The 21,500-nt window shown below is 48.9% G+C and overlaps 1 protein-coding gene across 1 annotated transcript in view; it reads right to left on the reverse strand.

The window, feature by feature from the left end:
* The window catches only part of VAV2 (vav guanine nucleotide exchange factor 2), a 134,252-nt gene that overhangs the window by 22,007 nt on the left and 90,745 nt on the right, over window positions 1–21,500 (reverse strand). Inside the window, 5 exon segments of the mRNA XM_008497263.2 lie at window positions 296–364; window positions 1,840–1,938; window positions 3,771–3,823; window positions 3,826–3,872; window positions 12,526–12,594. Coding sequence (XP_008495485.2) covers window positions 296–364; window positions 1,840–1,938; window positions 3,771–3,823; window positions 3,826–3,872; window positions 12,526–12,594 — 337 coding nt within the window.

The raw sequence follows: 21,500 nt of genomic DNA on the forward strand, positions 1-21,500 counted from the left end.
GTGTGCACAAACCATCTCTAAATACAGGTAAAATACCCAGCTCCAGCCTGGGAACATCCTGTGTATAAAACTCTCCTCTTGCCTCCAGTTCATATAATCCCCAGTTTTAAAATTGAGGAATATCTCCTAAACCCATCCAAGCTCTGCAGCACACAAAGCACTGAACCACCACAAGTAAATGCACAAATCTAGCATGAAATCTGCCAGCCTTCTCTTAAGCAGGAAAAGAACAAAAGATTGAACAAAAGATTTAAGATAAGACCAAAGATTTCAGCCACGATGTCTATGCCATTACCTCCAAATTGATAAAAATAGCTTCCATGTCTTGGGGGGTCAGTACCAGCCTCAGTGGGTTCATGTAGTTCTGCAAGAAGTGAATGGAAAAGGGATTGAAATACCAGAGAGGAGCAAGGGAGTTTCTTTTTGTGCAAGGGAGGTGTTTTTCCCTGGGTCACAGATGGATTTACCTTGTGGAGCAGTCAGGTTTGAATGGATTTGAGCATTTGATCATCAAATCATTTTGCTGGGAAAAGACCTTTAAGGTGATCAATAAGTTCTGAGGACAGACCTGAGCAGGAGCTGGGAACCCCAGTGGGTTCATCTCCCCCTTCATGGCATGTGGGAAGGTGCAAGACCCCCCCATAGGTGCAGCCCCCTCCTCTCCTGCTCATTCTGCTGGGAGGGGATTCCAGTGCCCACCAGTTCCTCCCCTGTGCCCTGCACTTGGAAAAAGCTCTGGAGCATCCTTCCAGCTCTTTGACCATCCCTCTGGAGTTTTGCCCTTGAAACAGCTCCCCTGATGTGATTACATTGGAGATGCCTTTCTGAACCAATACATATTCATAGAAGTGTTGCCATGACTTGTAACTACAAAAAGCCCCCCATCCCCTTGATGCAATGCACCAAGGACAGAATTTTCTACCCATAAAGCACCATCAGAACCCACCAAGCCCTGGTGAGCCTTTTAAAAGGGTATCAGAGCAGTAATTGAACTTTTCCTTCAGACTGAAGCAGTGAGTGGCTGCCTCCAAGGGAGAAGGGCTAGTGACATAAATGACATAAATGTTTGTTGGGATGTTTTCATGGCAAATGGGGAATGTTATTCCACTGTGCTGGTTGTGCTCACAGCTGCTTTGTGGGAACTTCCAGCAGACAAGAGGAGAATAATTGCAAAAGGGAAGGAAACAAAAGCATTAGGGGGATTGGAAATGGCATCTTGATTTCCACTCTTGTTCTTCATTCCTGCTGCTTTCCTGGGAGCAGAAACCACCTCCAGGCTCCAGCAGCAACCACGACTCCCTTGTCTTGCTGAGGTGTCCCATTTTATTTGTATTTAAAAGAAAGGCATGACAACAATTTATCAAAACCAATTAAAACCCAGGAATCCAAGCACTTTTAATCCAATTAGTTTCAATGGCAAGTCAGCACAGCTACAGCACTTCTTGAAAAATGCCCAGAATAAAGAAATTATTCCATAGCAATCCAAGTGATAAGATACCTGCAAACACAGCTCTTATCAGCAAGATTGGCCTGGCTGAGTGAGGAGTGGGATTCTCTTGCCTGGAGCAGGGGGACACAGCAGGGATGGTTTTCAGCCTATTTGCAATATGCAGCCATCAGAAAAAAATATGTCATTTGGCTCCTCCAGTTACAGGCTGCACATTTGTGCTTGTCACTATGGCTTTTCTGGCTGCCTCTTCTCTCCAATTTTCCATGAGAATGCACTGATCCTGCCTCATCACATCTGCCAGCTCTTGCAGGGAGAACTCCCACAGCCACAGCCACGAAAGATCAAGCCAGGATGTGGAAGGCAATGGTAAAAGATGGCTCAGCTCTTACCTTTTCTATATCTTCAAGTGTTTTGTAGTATTTGGCCTCAGTCTCTTGGATTTCTAGCAAACAGCAGTTTCTTTTGTCATCTTCTGTCATTCCCATTTTCTAGAAAAAAGGAAAAATAACATGTGCTCAGATAACTCTGAAGTCCAGCAACCTGCTCACAGGGAGCAGAGCTCCAGCTCAGCCTTCAGTGACAGCAAACCCAGAATCAGGGCAAGTTTGGGGAGTACCCATTACTACTTTATGTTAAAGGAAGCTATTTTTATTTTAAAAAAATTCGAATAACCCTGGCTGTACTATTCAGTGTGTTCCAACATGGCAAGCACTGCAGTTTTGCATTTATTATCACTACATTATCAAATTTAAAATAACATAAATATTGCTTTTCCCCATTTCTTTTTGCTCAAGATGAAACTCACACCAGAGCCTCAGAAGGTGATACATTACACTTATACAAATCCTCTTCCAGAGTTGCCAATTCTCATGATTTTAAGTCAAATCTTTTCTCAAAGCCCCAACACCTTATTTTCTGTACAGAAGAGCTGAAAACACACGTTGGGATTTGCTGCATTTGTCAGTGCAGCCCCTGGACTTGGGAGGTGATTCAGTGATGAGGTTTTAGTGATCATGCATGGGTAGGAATACCCTCTGCCCACCCCCCCTTTGACTCACATCTCAGCCCTATCAGCTGGAAGGAAACCAGGATTTTAATCAATGCATCTTACCTGCATATATCTAATCTGAAGCATGCAGAAATACAAGAAAGCAATTAGCATGACACACTTGCTACTGCAATAAATCTTTAAAAAAAAAATCTGGTATTTAGAGGGATATGTGGGATACATGAAAAATAAACTCTTTTCCTCAGGGGAGCAGAGGAAAGGCAGTCAGAGCCATCAGCTCCATCACTGCTCCAGGAAAACTGTGGAGGGGACGGGGAAAAATTGCCACTAACCCTGCACTACCCAGCTGCAGGGCACCCACACAGTGGGAGCTTTCACCTGGGTTTGCCTTTTATGCAAGAAATTCCCATCAAGACCTTCCCAAGGACTTCTTGAGCCAACTGGCTCCTGCAGTTCCAGAGGGAAGATCATAGAATCATAGAATTGGCTGGGTTGGAAGGGACCTCAGAGATCATCGAGTCCAACCCTTGAACCACCGTTGCGGTTGCTAGACCATGGCACTGAGTGCCACATCCAGGCTCTTTGGAAAGATCTCCAGACACGGAGAATCCACTACTTCCCTGGGCAGCCCAATTCCAATGCCTGATCACCCTCTCCCAGAAAGAAATTCTTTCTAATATCTAACCTAAACTTCCCCTGGCACAACTTGAGACCCTGCCCTCTTGTCTTGCTGAGAGTTGCCTGGGAAAAGAGCCCAACCCCCCCCTGGCTCCAACCTCCTTTCAGGGAGTTGCAGAGAGTGATGAGGTCTCCCCTGAGCCTCCTCTTCTCCAGCCTCAACCCCCCCAGCTCCCTCAGCCTCTCCTCATAGGGTCTGTGCTTGAGTCCCTTCACCAGCCTGGTTGCCCTCCTTTGGACCTGCTCCAGGACCACGATATCCTTCCTGAACATGTGGCTGGTGGAGCAGGCAGGGACACTGCAATGTCCCCTCCCCAGAATGGGCTGAAAGGGCCACGTGCTGCTTTGGCATTTGTCATTTTTAATTTATCTTCTAGGGCTTATTCGCCCTCCCTTTCCCTTCCTCCTTCCCAAATTCCTTCAGATGAGAGGGTAGGCCAGGAAAAAACTCCTTGGAGAACCCCCTCGGGGCCAATCTCATCCAAATTTGACAGGTCAGTTCCAAGGAGCTCTGCAAACTGGTTCCCTGCCCTGCAGCATCCCCTGTCAGTGATGGGCACTGATTTCTTTAATTGAATCCTCTCCCTTCTCCTCCCACCGAGGTGTAGCTTGAAAAAGTGTATAAATGGTTACCATGGGCTGCTGAACTTCCACTCTGATGATATCTTCATAGATATCATCCCCTCATCTTCACAGGGGACGCAGTCATAGATGTCCTCCCCCAGATCATGTTCGCTGGAACGAGAAGGAGAGAGATTTAGTGACAAGGAGGGCATGTTCACTGCCACTTCATCAAGCAAACCAGCAAGGAGGGAGGATAACCACAGCTAGAAGAAAATCCTCCTGGCCCTCAGCACGGATATGTTGAGTCCCCATTCCCTTTGCATCAGCAGTTGGGGTTTTGCCCACTCAGTACCCACTGCTCTGGAGGCTGGAAAGGCAAAATGATGCTTGACAACCAGTGGGGATGGCAGCCAAGAAGCTGCTCTGAGCCCTGTGCCAACCACGACTGCCATGCCCAGCCATGCCCAGCCATGCCCAGGCTGCCAGCTTGGCCCCTGCCCAGGCTCTGCTCAGAGCTATCAGTCCAGCCAGGACAGAGCTGCTGGTCCAGACAGCCCCACTGGCTGGGACTGAGCCACCAGCCAAGCACCCAGCAGGACCATCTGAGCCACCACACAGGTCCATCTGCCTCTGAAGATCCCACACCCTCCTGCTCATCTCCTTTCTCTCCTCTTTAGGATGAGGAACAGCTCTTGTCTCAGTGACTGTCACTATATTATACTTAACACAGGAGATGCCCCTGCTAGCACAGGCTTTAAAGACAGCACCAAGAGGCAGCATCCAATTTGTATGCAAAGGTGATGATGTTGGGTACTTAACTGTTCATCTGAACCTTGAAAACCCCCACAGAGGCTTCTGAGTCTCAGAACACGTTTGAAAATTCACCCCACAATAAATACCCATTAACATTAATAATCTGAACACTTAGATCTACAGGTGCTGCTTGCTCAGGGCTCCCACTGCAGTCAAACCCCTGGGATCAGGACAGTGTGGAGTGCTGGAATATCAAACACAGCTCACATATTTTACCAGCAGTTTCTTTTCCATGTGGGCATTAATTACATATAAATATATTTAGGTGTAAAACTGTGCTCAAACTGTAATGCTTGACATCTCTTCCATAGCACAGAGCAGCTGAGCACATCTGCTTGCAGAGCTGGGCTTTACTTCTCTTCTAAAACACAGTTCTATATAATTTTTCTTTAAAAAAACCAGATTTATTTAATAAAAGTTTGAGGGATTTTAAATAAATACACTGGGTATGATGGATCCCTCTCATTCATCTGGAGTGATGGATTGCAGCTGCTGTAATAATGCCCACTAATAGCTGGTGATCCATCTCCCCCTTCCCAAGCATTGCTGTCACTGTTATTATCTCCACCAATATTTATATTTTATATATAAATATATTTATCTTCTCAGCTTTGCTCCTTTCCCAAAGTGAGCACCTCCCCATTCCTGATTCATCTTCCCTTCCCACCCTCACCTATCCAACTGCTGCCTCCCTCTCCCAGCAGCATTTCCCTGGCTCCAGGGTCTTTAGGAAATGCACAGCTGGGGTAATGGCAGGAGGACAAACGTGGCTGGGATGGTAAGGACTGTGAGGAGGAGGAAAAAGCATCCTGAGGGGTCCTCAGGAAATCATAGAATCATAGAAACCCTGCATCCTGAGCATCATCTGCACCATCCTGTACTCCTGCACCATCCCCATCATGAGGAAAAAAAGGAAAGGAAAGGGAAGGAAAAAGGGAACGGGAAAGGGGAAGGGGGAGAGGGAAGGGGAGAGGGAAGGGGAGAGAGAAGGGAAGGAAGGGAAGGGAAGGGAAGGGAAGGGAAGGGAAGGGAAGGGAAGGGAAGGGAAGGGAAGGGAAGGGAAGGGAAGGGAAGGGAAGGAAGGAAGGGAGGAAGGGAAGGGAGGGAGGGAAGGGAAAGGGAGGGAAAGGGAAGGGAAAGGGAAGGGAAAGGGAAGGGAAAGGGAAGGGAAAGGGAAGGGAAAGGGAAGGGAAAGGGAAGGGAAAGGGAGGGAAAGGAAGGAAAGGGAAGGGAAAGGGAAGGGAAAGGGAAGGGAAAGGGAAGGGAAAGGGAAGGGAAAGGGAAGGGAAAGGGAAGGGAAAGGAAGGGAAAGGGAAGGGAAAGGGAAGGGAAAGGGAAGGGAAAGGGAAGGGAAAGGGAAGGGAAAGGGAAGGGAAAGGGAAGGGAAAGGGAAGGGAAAGGGAAGGGAAAGGGAAGGGAAAGGGAAGGGAAAGGGAAGGGAAGGGAAGGGGAAGGGAAGGGGAAGGGAAGGGAAGGGGAAGGGAAGGGGAAGGGAAGGGAAGGGGAAGGGGAAGGGAAGGGAAGGGAAGGGAAGGGAAGGGAAGGGAAGGGAAGGGAAGGGAAGGGAAGGGAAGGGAAGGGAAGGGAAGGGAAGGGAAGGGAAGGGAAGGGAAGGGAAGGGAAGGGAAGGGAAGGGAAGGGAAGGGAAGGGAAGGGAAGGGAAGGGAAGGGAAGGGAAGGGAAGAAGGAAAGGAAAGGAAAGGAAAGGGAAAGGAAAGGAAAGGAAAGGAAAGGAAAGGAAAGGAAAGGAAAGGAAAGGAAAGGAAAGGAAAGGAAAGGAAAGGAAAGGGAAAGGGAAAGGGAAAGGAAAAGGAAAAGGAAAAGGAAAGGAAAGGGAAAGGAAAGGGAAAGGGAAAGGAAAGGGAAAGGAAAGGGAAAGGAAAGGAAAGATGATTTTCACCAGTGGCAACCTAAGAACATGTTACATTTTAAATGCTGCAATGAGAGAAGTGAGGAAGGTGTTTTCTGTGTTCAGCACAGGCCCTTGCTGCAGCAGGCAATAAATTCAGCATCCCCAAGCAGGCCACGTGTTCACTGATAAACCTGAGCCAGGAAGGCTCAGATCCTCAGCTTGTTTTTCACAAAGTCAAGCAATTTACACCTTCAATAAAAGCAGCGAAGGCTTTGAGCTACCCAAGGGTATCAAAGCCTCCAATCTGCCCTGGATTAGGAGATTCATTGACAGCTCTGGGTTTAGGAAAGGATTTTATCCACCCCTCAGCATGTGCAATTACTGCTCTGAGGATGGATGTAACCAGCTTTGGGCTGGCAGCATCTCACCCAGCCAGGAATGCTCATGCAAAGCATAAAAGAATGAAGTTTTTCAGCTCTAAAGCAATTTCAGGCAAATAAACAATGCTTTTGGATGAGCTCGTCCTCCCTGGCAATGCCCACCCTGTGCAGATGTCCTCCCAGGCAGGCAGAGCCATGCTGAGGAGCAGCTCCCTTAGCAGAGGGACCAATGCCAGCCTTGGATTAAGGGTCAAAAAGGGACAGGGAAGGAGTGAGCTGGGGAAGGGCAGGGCCCCTCCATCACCCTTGGCACCTCTGGGTGCTGTTTCCCCAAACAGGATGACAAGGTTGAGACAGTTTGAGGATGAACCTCAGCGCCCTGGGGGGTGAAGGCAATGGTACTGCTGTTCCCATCACTGGGATCCAGCTCTCCAGAGCTCAGGACTGGGCCAGAAGGGAATGCACAGCCTGCTTTTGGGTTCTGGGAAAAGCTGAGCTCTGGACTAGGGTACCCACAGCAGGAGATGGGTGCAGCCAGCCCAGGGTGCCCCAATAAACAACCTGCAGCAGCTCCTCTGTGCTAAAGGGATGCTGCACCCCATGACTGCAATGACAGTGACTGAGGAGAATAGGTAGATAAGCTCTGAGGGTCTTGAGGGCCACTGAAGGACCCCTTCAACCATAAAATCTGCTCCAGCAGTTGATGTGGTTTGTACCAGGACAAAGAATTGAAGGATGAGCCCAGGTGAGGCCCTGGAGCCAAGCCCACCATGCCCAAACCCTGTCCCAACCACAGCACTGCTTTTGTTCAGCTGATGACAGAGCCAGAACCACCAGGAAGAGAAAAATCAAGGAGCAAGTGGCAGAGGGATCTATAACAAGACAGACAAAAGACAAATCCAAATTTCCAACCCCGGGGCTGAGGTTAAGAGCCAGAAGACCTCAAAGCCACCACTGGGTCCAGGCTGGAAGTTTTTCTGCAGGTCCCTGAGACAGCTGCCCAGCAGCTGCAAGGCTCCAGTTCTCCCCAGTAATCCTCCACTTTCTCATCCTTACTCTGCACTTACAGCTATAATTAGCCAGTTCATCCAACCAACCCCCTCATTCACAGGCTCTGTCACAGGAGAACAAGCAGAATCATAGAATTGGCTGGGTTGGAAGGGACCTCAGAGCTCATCAAGTCCAATCCTTGATCCACTCCCCCCGTGGTTCCCAGCCCATGGCACTCAGTGCCACATCCAGGCTCTTTGGAAATAGCTCCAGACACGGAGAATCCACTACTTCCCTGGGCAGCCCATTCCAATGCCTGATCACCCTCTCCAGAAAGAAATTCTTTCTCATCTCCAACCTAAACCTCCCCTGGCACAACTTGAGACCCTGCCCTCTTGTCTTGCTGAGAGGTGCCTGGGAAAAGAGCCCAACCCCCCCTGGCTCCAACCTCCTTTCAGGGAGTTGGAGAGAGTGATGAGGTCTCCCCTGAGCCTCCTCTTCTCCAGCCTCAACACCCCCAGCTCCCTCAGCCTCTCCTCATAGGCTGTATTTGCAGCACACCTGGCAGGCTCAGGCTGTGGAAGAGCAGGAGATGCAGTCACTGGACTTGAGATCTTGCAGGGTTCTCATCAGCCAGATTGTATTTGGGTGGAAACAGCTGCCTGGAAATAGCAAGTGAAGCCTTTTGCCATCTATTCTCCTCAGGTTTTATGTTTCCCAGGCAAAGTAGAACATTTTAATCCTAAGGATGAACCTCCTGCTGTTATAGCATCTAACAGGATCCTAGTGATGCCACAAGCAGGACACAGGAAAAACCTTTTGGTGCCAAAGAAGAGACATTTACAAGGGCCATGACCCCAGTGCTTTGTACCAGAGCCATTTCTTTATCTGGCTGGCACGTGTGGGTTTTCCAACACAGCAGAACCAAGGAGAAAAGTGGCAGCAGACTCATCACCTCCCCTTGGCTCCTCATTCATTTCTTTTTTAAGGCACTTGAGAAATTCTGCTGATCACATCACTATTTCTGGGGAGACAGGAGGAGGCAGCACTTGTGACAGTGGTGAAAGGGAGAGGAGAAAGTTGAGTGAGAAGTTTCTGGCAGGGGTCAGGTTGGTGGCAGAGTCTGTGCCCAACCGAGCTGCATCCCTTGAGAAGCTGAGGCCAAGCAGGAGATCTTCTGCACCTCCCCTTCTCTACCACAAAAGGGTTGGAAATCAATCACTTTCCCCAAAACTTTGGTGGGGATAAATCCCCAGTGAGCTGGAGCTTGGAACAGACTGAGGGACCTGTGGGACAAATGCCCCTCTGGGGACAAACCAGCTCCAGGTTTTGGTGGAGCTTTGCTTTACTTAAAACACTTTCTTTGTCCTTTTAGCACCACTACGATTTCTCCCCTCAAAGCAATTCACTTCTACATGAAAGAAAAGGAGGCACGAGTTATTTAAATTGAACATTTCCCATCAAATCAGTCACAGCATTTCTGCCTTTCTCTGAATTCATCGAATTGCTACCAAACAACCCCAAAAAGCCATCTTCCATGTAATCCACCCGAGCCTGCTGGGCTCCCTGCCAGCTCAGAGGCACAGAGCCATGAAGTGGAGAAGTTTCATGATAAAGGAGGTTCTGGTGCAGTGAAGAGGACCAGGAGTAATTGCTCTCATAAATTTAATGAGACAAAATAACTGGAGAGACCTTAAGTGGCAGCAGAGACAATTCAGGTTAAATGTTAAGTAGAACTTGAGGAGCACCAGGATGGTTTAGGGCAGCTCAAAGAGCCATCAGGAGAGATGGAAAAGCAGGCAGTGGGGAAGCAGTGAGGTGGATAAGTGCTGTCAGTGCCAGAGCTGTGGGGTCCCATTCCTGCAGAGGAGCTTTATCCAGATGCTTTGATTCTGGGGGACAAACCCCAGCCCACATGCTGCCCTTGCAAAGCTCTGCTCATTTCCTGGGCAAACTCCCCCAAACCCAGATGACAGAATCATAGAATCCTAGAATGGGCTGGGTTGGAAGGGACCTCAGAGATCATCAAGTCCAACCCTTGATCCACTCCCCCCGTGGTTCCCAGCCCATGGCACTCAGTGCCACATCCAGGCTCTTTGGAAATAGCTCCAGACACGGAGAATCCACTACTTCCCTGGGCAGCCCATTCCAATGCCTGATCACCCTCTCCAGAAAGAAATTCTTTCTCATCTCCAACCTAAACCTCCCCTGGCACAACTTGAGACCCTTTGTGCCCTCTTGTCTTGCTGAGAGTTGCCTGGGAAAAGAGACCAACCACCCCCTGGCTCCAACCTCCTTTCAGGGAGTTGCAGAGAGTGATGGAGATGCTGCTCCAGGGGCTGGCACTGGGGCAGGAAGGAATAAATCAGGCAGCAGAGGACAAACATCCCTTTACTGCTCCTCACAGGATCCATCAGGCACTACTTGCAAACTGGACAGCACTTGCCATCTGCCCAGGGTCTCTGCAGGCTTCCATCTGCCTGATGGTAAAGCAACCCAAAGGGTCAAAAGGTCAGGGAATCTGAGAACTTTCCAGCTCCCCTGACACCCTTTTATTATTGCCTCCCAAACTGTTCTTTTGCTTTTGGGTGTTGTTTTTTTTTGTTGTTGTTTTTGTTTTTGTTTTTTTTTAACATATATATAATTTTATACATAATTTTAAAATATATATATATATATTTATTTATATATATATATATGTAAATTTTTTTTAAATATATACATATATTCTTTTTTCTAAAAAAAAAGAAAAAGTTCTTTCCAGGCAATTATCTGCCTTGACCTGCTGGAAAGCTGACCCAGCAGCAGGGATCCCCATGCAGCCTGGTGTTATCTCTGTGATACCCCAAATGTACAAGAGCTTCACCAAGGCATGAACATCCCCCAGCCACGTTTGGTCCCTGGTTGCTCCCTGGTCGTGCTGTTCAGCAGTGATTCCTTCCATGGGTTGGGTCACTTCACTGCATCCTGGGAAAAGCATTTCCTCAGCACCACCAAAGCCTTTGGGATGCTCTGGGATCTTCCAGAGGCTCTTGGATCACCAGCAATATGAAATGCAAAGATGTTGGATGGGGTGAATCATTCCCAGCTCGTGAATGGTGCCCTTGTTCAGCTGTTTGGAGATGGGCAGTAGCTAAGAAAGAGCTTTCTCATGCAGCCCCAAGGCTTGCCAGCCCCCAGCACTGCTGCCCAGTATGCCCCATTGTCACCAGTAGAAGTCCTGTGAAAGTTTCCTTGTCAAACACGGAGAGGTTTTCCTTGTCAAAAGGAGAAGGGGGGACTCATTGCTGATGTGTCACCAGGCAGCACTCAAGCTGAGGAGGGCTCTCCATGAAAGTTCTGGGATTTTTATTTAATTATGGGTGAATTGTGTCACAGGTTTTGTTTCCACCCACAACCCGGCTGCCCTGGGAGCAGATCCAGAAGAAGGAACCTGTGGAATATCCCCATGCTGATTTACACACATCTTTCCCCAGGGATCCCCAGCAATGAAGAGGAATTGGCCAAGAACAGGGAGAAAAAAAAAGATAGGAGACAATCTGGGACAAACCAGAGCAATCAGTAAGAAAGTCAAGCCATCTGAGCACAGGACTGGGGGCATCCAAGCCCCTCTTATGGAGGAACCAACTCACAGCCCTGAGCAGGAGTCCAAGCAACACTTTGAGAAACTCCCACCCAGACACCCAGCAGGAACTGCCCCATGGCAGCAGAAAATAAAGCTGGGGACCCATCTTTAATGCTGAATAATCTGCTCTGAGCACTCCCTGCCAAAGCCCTGAGTCCCAGCAGAGGCTGCTGCCCCCTGGGCTGTGAGTTCCCATGCAGCCTCTGGCCAGCTAAAAGCACACCTAGGGGTGGGAACCAGGAATTTGAAAAACCCAGTATTAAAGGGATTTTGAGAACCTCAGGAGAAGGGGAAAAGAATGTTATTCTTGAAAGGAGCCCTTTCTAAGCTGCAATTTTATTAAACTGTAGATGCTGGGAGCAAACCACGAGGAGAGGGACTCCAGGGTCCTGCGTTCCCTTGACTGGTAATTTATGATTGACTTTTGTAATAACTGAAGCCATAAGGAACTCATTGGATTAAGGAGTCTTATTATTGATGTTGTGGAACAATAATATTTAACTGTATAAAGCCACATACCCACCCATAGGGCCTTTCCATACCAAACAGACTGCACTGCATAAGCCAAACCCTGCCTGATGGGAACACTGCCATCGAATTCCAATAGCACCCACGTGCCACCCTGTGTGTTGAGCTTCAAGGGTGCTTTTAAAAGCCTGTTATATCATCACCACGGGCAGCAAAACACAGACAGCAGAGACCCAGATAAATATAGACACAGCAGGCATCACCCCACACTGCCCTGAGTGAGGGGCTGGCTGGAGTGGTCCAAAATCCCTCCCACAAGGTCCTGAAAACATCCCTGGGGGGATCCAGTGCTGAGTTAGCAATGGGTCCCCAAGTTCCAGCAAGTGGCTCAGCTTGGAGCAGGAATTGTATCCTGGGGTTGTGTGGCTAACAATGGGATTTAGCTTTAACAAGGGGCTCCCTGGGCCCCCCTGGCCCTGCACTGAGCCCCTCGCAAACTCGACCTAATTAAAAGTGATGTCTCCCAGGGCTCCCCATGGGAAAAAGTTCAAACTATTGTATGAGCACAAAAATCTCCTGGCAAAACAACCAAAGCAGCCGGCCTGGCTCTCCCCTGCTGTCAAATTTCATCCAAAGTACCCGTTGCAACTTTTCCCTTTTGGTGTCCTGTCCCAGGGAGGAGGAGAGGTCACTTACTCTGCCAGCTCCTCCAGGCTCCGATAGACATCATCATCATTTTCTGTGGTCTCCTCCGAGGGGAAGGGCCTGGGGGAGGAGAGGAATGACAGCATTATTTATTGGTGTGTCCCACCCCTCCCAGCAGATCCCCCACAGCCCCAGCTGAACTCAGCCCAGCCCCGAGCAGGGGCTGGTTGGGAACACAACAGTCCTGCCAAACAGATTTTTTTTCCTAATGATTCCTTAGCTTCCGAGGAGGACACCACCTCCACTGCTTCCTGTGGGCAGTGCTGGCACAGCAGGACAAGAAACCAGGTGCTGAGGCTGCTTCACCAGCAGGCACTGAAATGAGGAGCTGCATCACCTAACAGCATCTCAGAGACCCCCGTGGCTGAGCTGCTGCTCCCTGCTGGGCTGATGTTTGTACAAATGACTCAGTAGAACTCTAATTAAAGTCCAGTACTGGACTTAATGAGGAGAACCTTTTCCTCGATTCCTGATGGATTTTATCTACCTGTGAGCTCCTGCTCCAGCTCAGCTGGGACACACAGAGCTGCTTCCCACCAGTGTCTCCCATCACTGACAGCAGCTGGTCCAACCAGCTTGAATGAGTCCTTACAAAACCCAGGTTTCCTCATCTTAACAGCTCTGTGATAGCTGAAAAAAGTCAGAACCCCAGGGAGGAAGGAAAGGACAGCAAAAGGGCAAAAGGAAGAGAAGTGGGGGGAAAGCAGATTAAAAAGAGAAAGGGAGGGAGTTGGGAGAATACAAGAATTCCTTGGCTCATTGTGAAGTAATAATCAAATAATGTATGAAAGAGATGAAAAATACTGCTTTAATTAAACCCAAGGTATTATTGCTGGCACAGGGCCATGGCAGGCAAGGGCTCTGTGGGGCTGGATGCACCTTGCAATTCCAGGGGTCCCTGTGGCCCAGGGACATGGCAGCTTGGCACATCCCTGGGGGTCCCCAGAGGGGCTGGGCTGCTGATGCTGTGGGGACACACCAGAACTTTTAACTGCCCTCAAGAGCAATTTCTTCCTCTCCCCTCCCACCCTCCCTGTCTCATGACAGATTGCCCCTCCTGAAAGATTTAATACACAGCCTGGCTAGCCCCCGAATTTGCTTTTTTTTGGATCTGTCTCCAGCATTAATTTGCCTTCCCCCCTCTGCTTTGCTTCCCCTTTCCTTGGGTGATCAGCTTCAGGCTGGGGGTTTTGAAAGAGAACTCAAATCTGCAGCGAGTTCAACAAAACCATGAGCAGGTGAAGAGTCCAGGAGGCACAAACCCACCACAGAGTTAGAGTGGGACCATTTCATCCTCCCCTGGCTATCAGGGCTCTGCTCAAGATGCAGAACCCCAGGAACTCAGGGGCACCCAAGGTTGGGAAGTGTAACCAAGGTGAGGAGAGGCACAGGTGGGACGAGCAGCTGGGGCTTGGCTTGCTCTCACAGCCTCATTGCAAATCATCCCAACAGCCCAACATCTGGCACAAACAGCTGGCTGCATGACCATGAAATGGGGGGGAAGCCCATTTTGGAGAGAAGCTCTGAAGCACAAAAGGTGCAGTGAGAGACCAGGAGGCACCTGAGGTCTGTGCAGAAGGTGTCTGGTGTCAATTTTCTCTCCCTTCCCTTTGGGGACTAGGAAAAAATACAAAAGCCATGTGAAGTGCAGGCAAAAAAAAAAAAAAAAGCTACCAGGTCCTCTTGCACATGGCCAAAGTGATGATGGGGTTACTAAGGGGTTACTTAGGCCAGGGGTTACTAAGGCCACCTCTGCTGCAGGGCTACATCACCCAGCACAGCTCCAGCAAGGAAGCAGAAAGCAGGGGTGACTTCTGTTTAAACACCACTTGTTAAAATAATAATAATAATAATAATAATAATAATAATAATAATAATAATAAAAATGTATCCACCACAAGACACGACCTCCTTTCTTTTACATGCAGCTTCTCCTCTTAATCTCCGTTTCCTTCTCTAGAGCTCACCATGCCAGAAAGAAAGAAGCCATAAAAGAATATTAAAATCACAAGCATACATTTCCAACTGTAAATCTGGGCCTGAGGTGTCATCAGCTCCTGTGATAAACCCCTCTGTGTCAGACAAGGGGACAGCAAAGAGAGAAAAATATTTCCTAATGAAAGCTTCACAGAGCCAGCAGCTCTCCCAGCTTCACCTTGGCCATCAGCAAAGCACTGGAGTGAAAGTCAGGGCAGGGAAGGAATTAATAACCTGGATCTCAGCACTAGCAGATAATGGCTAAATAAGGATGCAGAGAACACAAGTGGAAGGAAAGTCACACTGAGGAGAGGATTACTAAATGGACCAGCTAAAATCTGGAGCTGGAGGATGGATTTTTAGAGAAAACCTTGGTTTTGCCCTTTGCACGAGCTGCAGGTGGATCTGGAGAGGTTCCCCATGTCCCCAGATCACGCCTGCAGGAGCAGAGCTGCCACTGCCCCACGGCTCTTCTCCCCCTCTCCAAAACAGGGTGACAGCTTTGGGACCACGCCAAGGGCTTTGGGTCACCCAAACAGTCCTCACTCTTCCCCAAAAGCCCTTTGTGCAACACCATAATTTAATTCAGCTCTACTGATCATGGCCACTGTTTAAAATCTCCCCCTGCTTTGGCTTAGGTTCACTCATATATCCATTTATTTTTCTTCAAAGACAAAAAACCCCTCCAGCACAAACCCAATGAGGATCAAGCCCCAGCACCCAGCTACAGAAAAAACATATGAAACATTTTTCTCCCCAAACCAGCAGCAGGAGCAGGGTGGTGCTGGTAGGGGGTGACCTGCCCACCCCAGCCCTGTCCCATCAATTATTCCCCAGGTTGCTGGTTTTGCCTCTTCCCATCAGATCACCTCCAGCTCCCTGCCACAGCCAGGCTCACTGGGGGATGACATCTTCCACCTGAGATGGTTGCAGAAACAGATTGGATGTGGTGGGAAGAGGCTGGGGGAGGAGAGCCCTGCTCTTGCTCCTGGCCCCAGCAGATCCAGGTCAAGGCAAGTCTTAAGAAAAGCCAACCAGGTGAGCTTTTCATGCAGTGTTTCTCACTGGGGCTTCCTTCATGCACACCCTGGCCCAGCTCAGGATTTGCACAGACACCCTCATGCAGGTGTCAGCCTGGCCCCAACCATGCAGGGAGGGAGAAGCTTTGGTGATGGAGCTGCATATCCTCCAGCCACCAGTCCCCTAAAAGCAGTGGTGCTGTCTAGGAATGCTTTGTCTGACATTATATAGGAAAAACAAACCACAAAAACAATAGAGAAGAAAGATTGGAAGTAAAAGGGATTAAAACCTAAGGATTCCCTGGCAAATTCTTAGGGCCCAACCATGCAGGGAGAAGCATCTGCTCTGGTGATGGAGCTGCACATCCTCCAGCCACCAGTCCCCCCAAAGCAGTGGTGCTGCCTAGGAATGCTTTGTCTGACATTATATAGGAAAAATAAACCACAAAAACAACAGAGAAGAAAGATTGGAAGTAAAGGGGACTAAAACCTAAGGGTTCCCTGGCAAATTCTTAAGAGATCTCCAGGCACATTACAACTTCATAACCAGGATCAAAGGCTACAGCTGGGAATGCCCAACAGTAACAAAGTATTTTGAGTCCATAGGAAACCCAAGTGACTAGCCAGAAATCCCAGTTCATTTCAATTCATTCAACAATGTTTCTAATTCAGTATCATTAGTTGAGCACCAGACTTTGTTTTTCACTCCACTGCCATGAAAAAAACCTCCTGCTGAGCCACTTATCCTCCCAGCCAGGCTGGGGCTGCAGCAAGCCCCATCCAGCTCAGATGAAGAGCAAAAGCCCCAGCGACATCAAACACTGCTGGAACAGCTTCCTAAGAGATAACAAACCCCCCAGAGCAGACTTCTTCACACAGACCCTCCCAGCATCCAGCAGCATCGCTTCCAGAGATCAAAGAAGAAGAGAATGCAAGGAGGATCGATCTGATGGGTTTGGTTTAGAGCCTAAAAGAGAAAAACCAAGTAATTTGTTCAGGAGTTTAGAGCCAGCTTCTCCTCTTTAAGGCTTTGTGCAGGTGATCACACTTGACTGGTGATACAAAGCACCCTCTTGATCTCACAAAACATTCAGGCTGCTTTTAGGATTTTAGTTTTGTACATGGAAAGGCAATGGAAGGGAAGGCAGGGGCAGCTCTCAGCTAGAGGACATCCCCCCTCCCCAGGGGATAACCAACCCCTATTCCACCCCATGCAAACCCTCCCCATCCTCTCAGCAGTCCCTGCACTGCCCCATGTCATATTCCCACATCATATTCCCTGCCAGGCTCCTCACTCCCTGCCTGCTCTCTCCCTCTGAATTATTTAATGGGAAGAGCTGAGCAGGTTACAATTCTATCAGCAACAAGCAGGAAGATTTATTTATTTATTGATGAATATATTTCACCATCTGGGTGCCTTTTCCTAACAACTGAGGCCAGCTGTTCTCACCAGCACAGAGAACCCAGAGGGGCAGGGATGGAGCAGTTTAGATTTAGGTAATTTTGTACCAGAGCATCTTAGCCTCAAAGCCACATGTGACAGAGCAGGGAGGATGCAGCACGGCTGCTTTTCTGCTTTCCCATTCTGTCTCCAGTCTGATTTCTCAGGGTCAAACACCAGGAACCGAAAGTTTGGTGGGAAGCAGGCTGGGTGAAAATGTCCCACTCCCTGCCCTGCATCCTGAGGAGCTGAACCCATCCCAGGCTGCTCTCAGTGCAGACTGTGCCAGGTAAACCTCTCCAAGGAGGTTTTCATGATTTATGCAAAAAACCCCAAGTGACTACAGGGGGTGGCTCATTCCTTACTGGGACTCCAGCCTCCTAAGGCCACCACGTCCATCTCTCCTCATTTTCTTATGTCCAGCAATCACATTTCAGCATTTTAGAAAGTGACAGCCACGAAATCTGAGCTGCTCCCATCTGCTGCCCCTTCTGCCAGGGATTTCTTTGCAAATGAAATGGACCAGAGAGAGCCTCAAGCTGGTGGGATCCCTACTGGGATAGATGGAGCTTTGCTGAGCCCTCCTGGGGCTCAGGGTCTGGCAGAAAAAGGTTTCCATAATATGGTATCTACAGACCAGAATTACACTTTGCAGTAGCTCACAAAAGCCACGGCTGGGTGTACAGATCCTCCAACAAGCCCCTTTTGAAGGAAGCACCAGAGAAAGCCAGAGAAAGCCCTTGGGAAGCTGTGATTTCAGCAAGGTTTGGGACTTGGAGCTGTGCTCTCCTTGGGTGGGGGTGAGCAGCCAGCTCCATCTCCAGAGCTCCCAAATCCATCTGTCCCTCTGCTGAGGGTTAATGATGCTGCAGTCCCAAAATATATTTTCCCAGGGGAAGTGTTCAGACCTCAGCTGCTCACAGAATGGCATTTTCAGAGCTCCAACCTTCACTTTTTTTAACTCCAGGATGGCAAGTCACTCTCTGAGCATGGGATCACCCTGTCCCCATGGATTCTCCATCCGTTCTGGCTCCCTGGAACTGCAGCAGATCCCTTGAGCCCACGACCACACATTCAGGAGCACAGAACTCCTGGAGGTGGCCAAAGAAAACCCCAGGGTTCTAATAGATGTTCACAGACAACTGCAAACATCTCCATCCTTGGCTTCAGTGGGATCACCCAGAGTGGCTGTGACCTGACCAGGGCTGAGCAAAGAGGAGAGCTGGAGCTGCTTCTCCAATCCTGTTCCCAACCTGGGCAGCACCTCTGAGCTTTGGTTTCCCTCTGTGAAATGGGAACAGCATCAGGGAATGATTTGGGGAAAGTGCTGAGAGATGGATGCAAACCATCCTATTAATGCCCAAGAGCCATTTTGATAAAGCAGAATGGAATCAATTCTCTCCCCACAGAACAAGGCACATTGGAGCATACCAAAAGCTGCTGAATTTAATTAAAATCACACTATTGTGTTACATTACTCATCTCTGGAAAGAAGCACCTCACGCTGTGCCAGATTTTAGACACGTCCTCTGAAAAATTATGACTTGCTTTTATTTGTGGTCTAGAACTAGCAAAAAAAAAAAAAAAAAAAACCTCACAAGATTAATTCTGATAGAAATTCAGTGGGGAAACAGCAAGCTACATCATCAGATAACACAAAGATGATGATTCTGCAGGAGAGCAGCTCCAGTGCTTAGCACAGTGCCCAAGGGTCAGCTGCATGCCCTGGGTTATCTTCCGCTCAAATCTGAACAGAGTATTTCTGGAGATTAAGAGACAAGAAAATAGAAACTCGTATAATTTTATGTTGCAGCACATTATCACGTTTTTAAAAAGTCCTCATGTCCCAGAGCTTTGCTACAGAAAGCAGTTAGGATGATTTTTCTCCTCACTCCAGCCCCACGCTGATGACAATAGATGAATAAAACCAAAAGGGGAATCCAGGAACATCTTTCTCAAAAAAAAAGAAGAAAGGAAAACCAAATCCCTCTGGGGTAACAGCACAAGCAGCCTGTGCCACTGACCCAAGCTCAGGGGACACTGACTCAGGGGAGGTGGCATCAGTCACCCAGGAAGCATAAGAGAAATCACAGCTGGGATGTAAACACCTGGGACACATCCCCATGGATTTAACATCCCCACAGGGCTCTGCAATTGTCCAGCTCTGGAAAATGCTCTGCTAAAACAAGAACCTTGAAATCCTCATTTTTAACTTGCAGCAAAGCAGCACAAGGAAATCTTTCATCAGTCCATGCAGAGGTTTCTCTGCTCTACCTGAGCAGCCCTATGAACCACAGGCCAAGAAAAATAAATAACTCCCTAAATATCTCTTTCTGCCTTGCTTCAGGACCAGCTCCAGCACTTCTGGCTGCTTCCACACAAGCACCACCAGCTTGTCCTAGCCAAGCAGGGTCCTTCTGGGCAACAACAACCAGAGCTGCACAGACCACTCGGGCCCAGGAGCACTTCCCATGGTCTGTAAGGAATAAAAAGACATGTTGGGGATACCAGAGGGAGCCCTGGGAAAAGCCTGATGTGGGCTAAGCCAATGTGCAATGAGAGGCTGAGAGCCAGCAAGCCCCACACATGACTCCTAAAGCAGAGCTGTGCCCACCAGGACTGTATCTTCATCATGCAAAGCTGCTGGTGGGGAGGGGACAAGAGAACTGCCCTTGATTTCATAAACAGATGCTCACAGGGTGACCTCAGCATCTCCCAACCCTACAAAGCAGCCCCACAAGAAAAGATGTCAGTGATATTTTTCAGACTCTCTCAGGAGTAAGTCTGTGAGGATCCATCCATGCCAAAATAAATGTGTTAAAAACATTTTTAGCTCAAAAGGAACTGCTTTTATCCAAGGATTCTGCTTGCTGAGAAAGGAAGAAGCTTTGTGGTTACTCCTGAAGAAGGTCTGTGCATGGCAGAGGACACCATCTCCTCCCAAACCCCCCTTGCAAAGTCTGCAGCTGAACCTCTGTGGGTCTGTGCTGCCCAGGACTGGTCCCAGCCCCAGAACTGGTCCCAGTTCCAGACTCCCTGGAGCACAGGAGAGCACTGCACAGCCACAGGAGACATTTCCAGACCTGGAATTCCTTCCCCAGCCTTCTCCATCCATTTTACAGCAACACATAAAGAGTGTGCAACAGATACACAGGGGCAGGAAAAAAACTAATGGGCAGGGTGCAATTACAGAGAGCACACGGGGCATGAATAAAACAGTCCTTGTAACACCAGCCTTAGAGGAGAAGAGATCCCATCACTACCTCCTCACCAAGGACACCTGAGGACTTAATCATTCAAAACTTTAATTGCTTCCCACTTTCACACACCCTGGATCTGTCTCCTGTGCTGAGCTACATCCCCAGGGCAGGGGAGCAGGGACCACATCTGATAGGCATGAAGTCCCCATCATGCCAGGGAATCTTTGCAAATCCCATAGAAGATTTCACCCTCACCTCCCTTCTCTCCTCCAGGCCAGCAAGGGGAACACCTACACCTGCAGAGAATCAGCATTTCTATTTTGATTTCTTTCTTTAAATGCCAGGTAATCTCAGCCCAGGGTGACAGGCTGGCCTCACTGAGTTTGCCTGGAGCTCAAACTGATGTCCCTTAGACTTTGTTCTTCCAACAAAGTCAGGCTGGGCACTAACCTGAGAGGTCCTGCCTTAGCCCTGGGATGGGGAAAACACAACTACCCCCTCCTCCCCTCCATCACCCAGCCATGGCATTGTCACTGCTCCTGCAGGAGAAAAACCTCTTGACAAGCAGGGTTCACCCCTCCTCCCCCATTTGTAAATATTTTAAGATCTATTCTATGAACTGCTGTGCCTGCTGAAGGAAGTCACTGAGAGGGTCAGCTCACATATAAAGGAATTACTCAGATGAAGGGCCTCAGTGAAAGGCCTTTGAACACATGAACTCCTTCCCGTTTTCAGATGGTTTCACTGTGCACACATTAAAAATGCAAGCAGGCAGCACCAGCCAATATTCCTTAACCTCCTGCTTTGCTTGCAAAACTCTGCTTCCAGAAAAAACATAGATCTTGAGGAGATGAAAAAAACCCACGTCCCCCTGCTTCCAGCTCACATTCAGCTCCTGAGGTGGGTGCTGGCTGGAGCCAGAGGATGCCAGGCAAATAACCTGGGCTGCAGCAGGAAAAAAGGCTGGTCTGCTGGGACCTGCAGCAAAAAGTGCTGCTGTCCTCCAGAGAGCTAAGAGTTTGCTTGAGAAAGGGCTGGAGCAGCTCTGTCTGAGCCAGGCTGAGAGTTGGGATTGTTCAGCCTGGAGAAGAGAAGGCTCTGGGGAGACCTTAGGGCACCTTCCAGTGCCTGAAGGGGCTCCAGGAAAGCTGGGGAGGGACTTGGGACAAGGGACTGGAGGGATGGGATGAGGGGGAAGGGTTTCAAACTGAAAGAGGGGAGATTGGAACTGAGTATCAGGAAGAAATTCTTTGCTGTGAGGGTGCTGAGCCCCTGATCCAGGTTGCCCCCAGAAGCTGTGGCTGCCCCATCCCAGGCAGTGTCCAAGGT

The sequence above is a fragment of the Calypte anna genome, chromosome 17, assembly GCF_003957555.1.
Source record: "Calypte anna isolate BGI_N300 chromosome 17, bCalAnn1_v1.p, whole genome shotgun sequence".
NCBI lineage: Eukaryota > Metazoa > Chordata > Aves > Apodiformes > Trochilidae > Calypte > Calypte anna.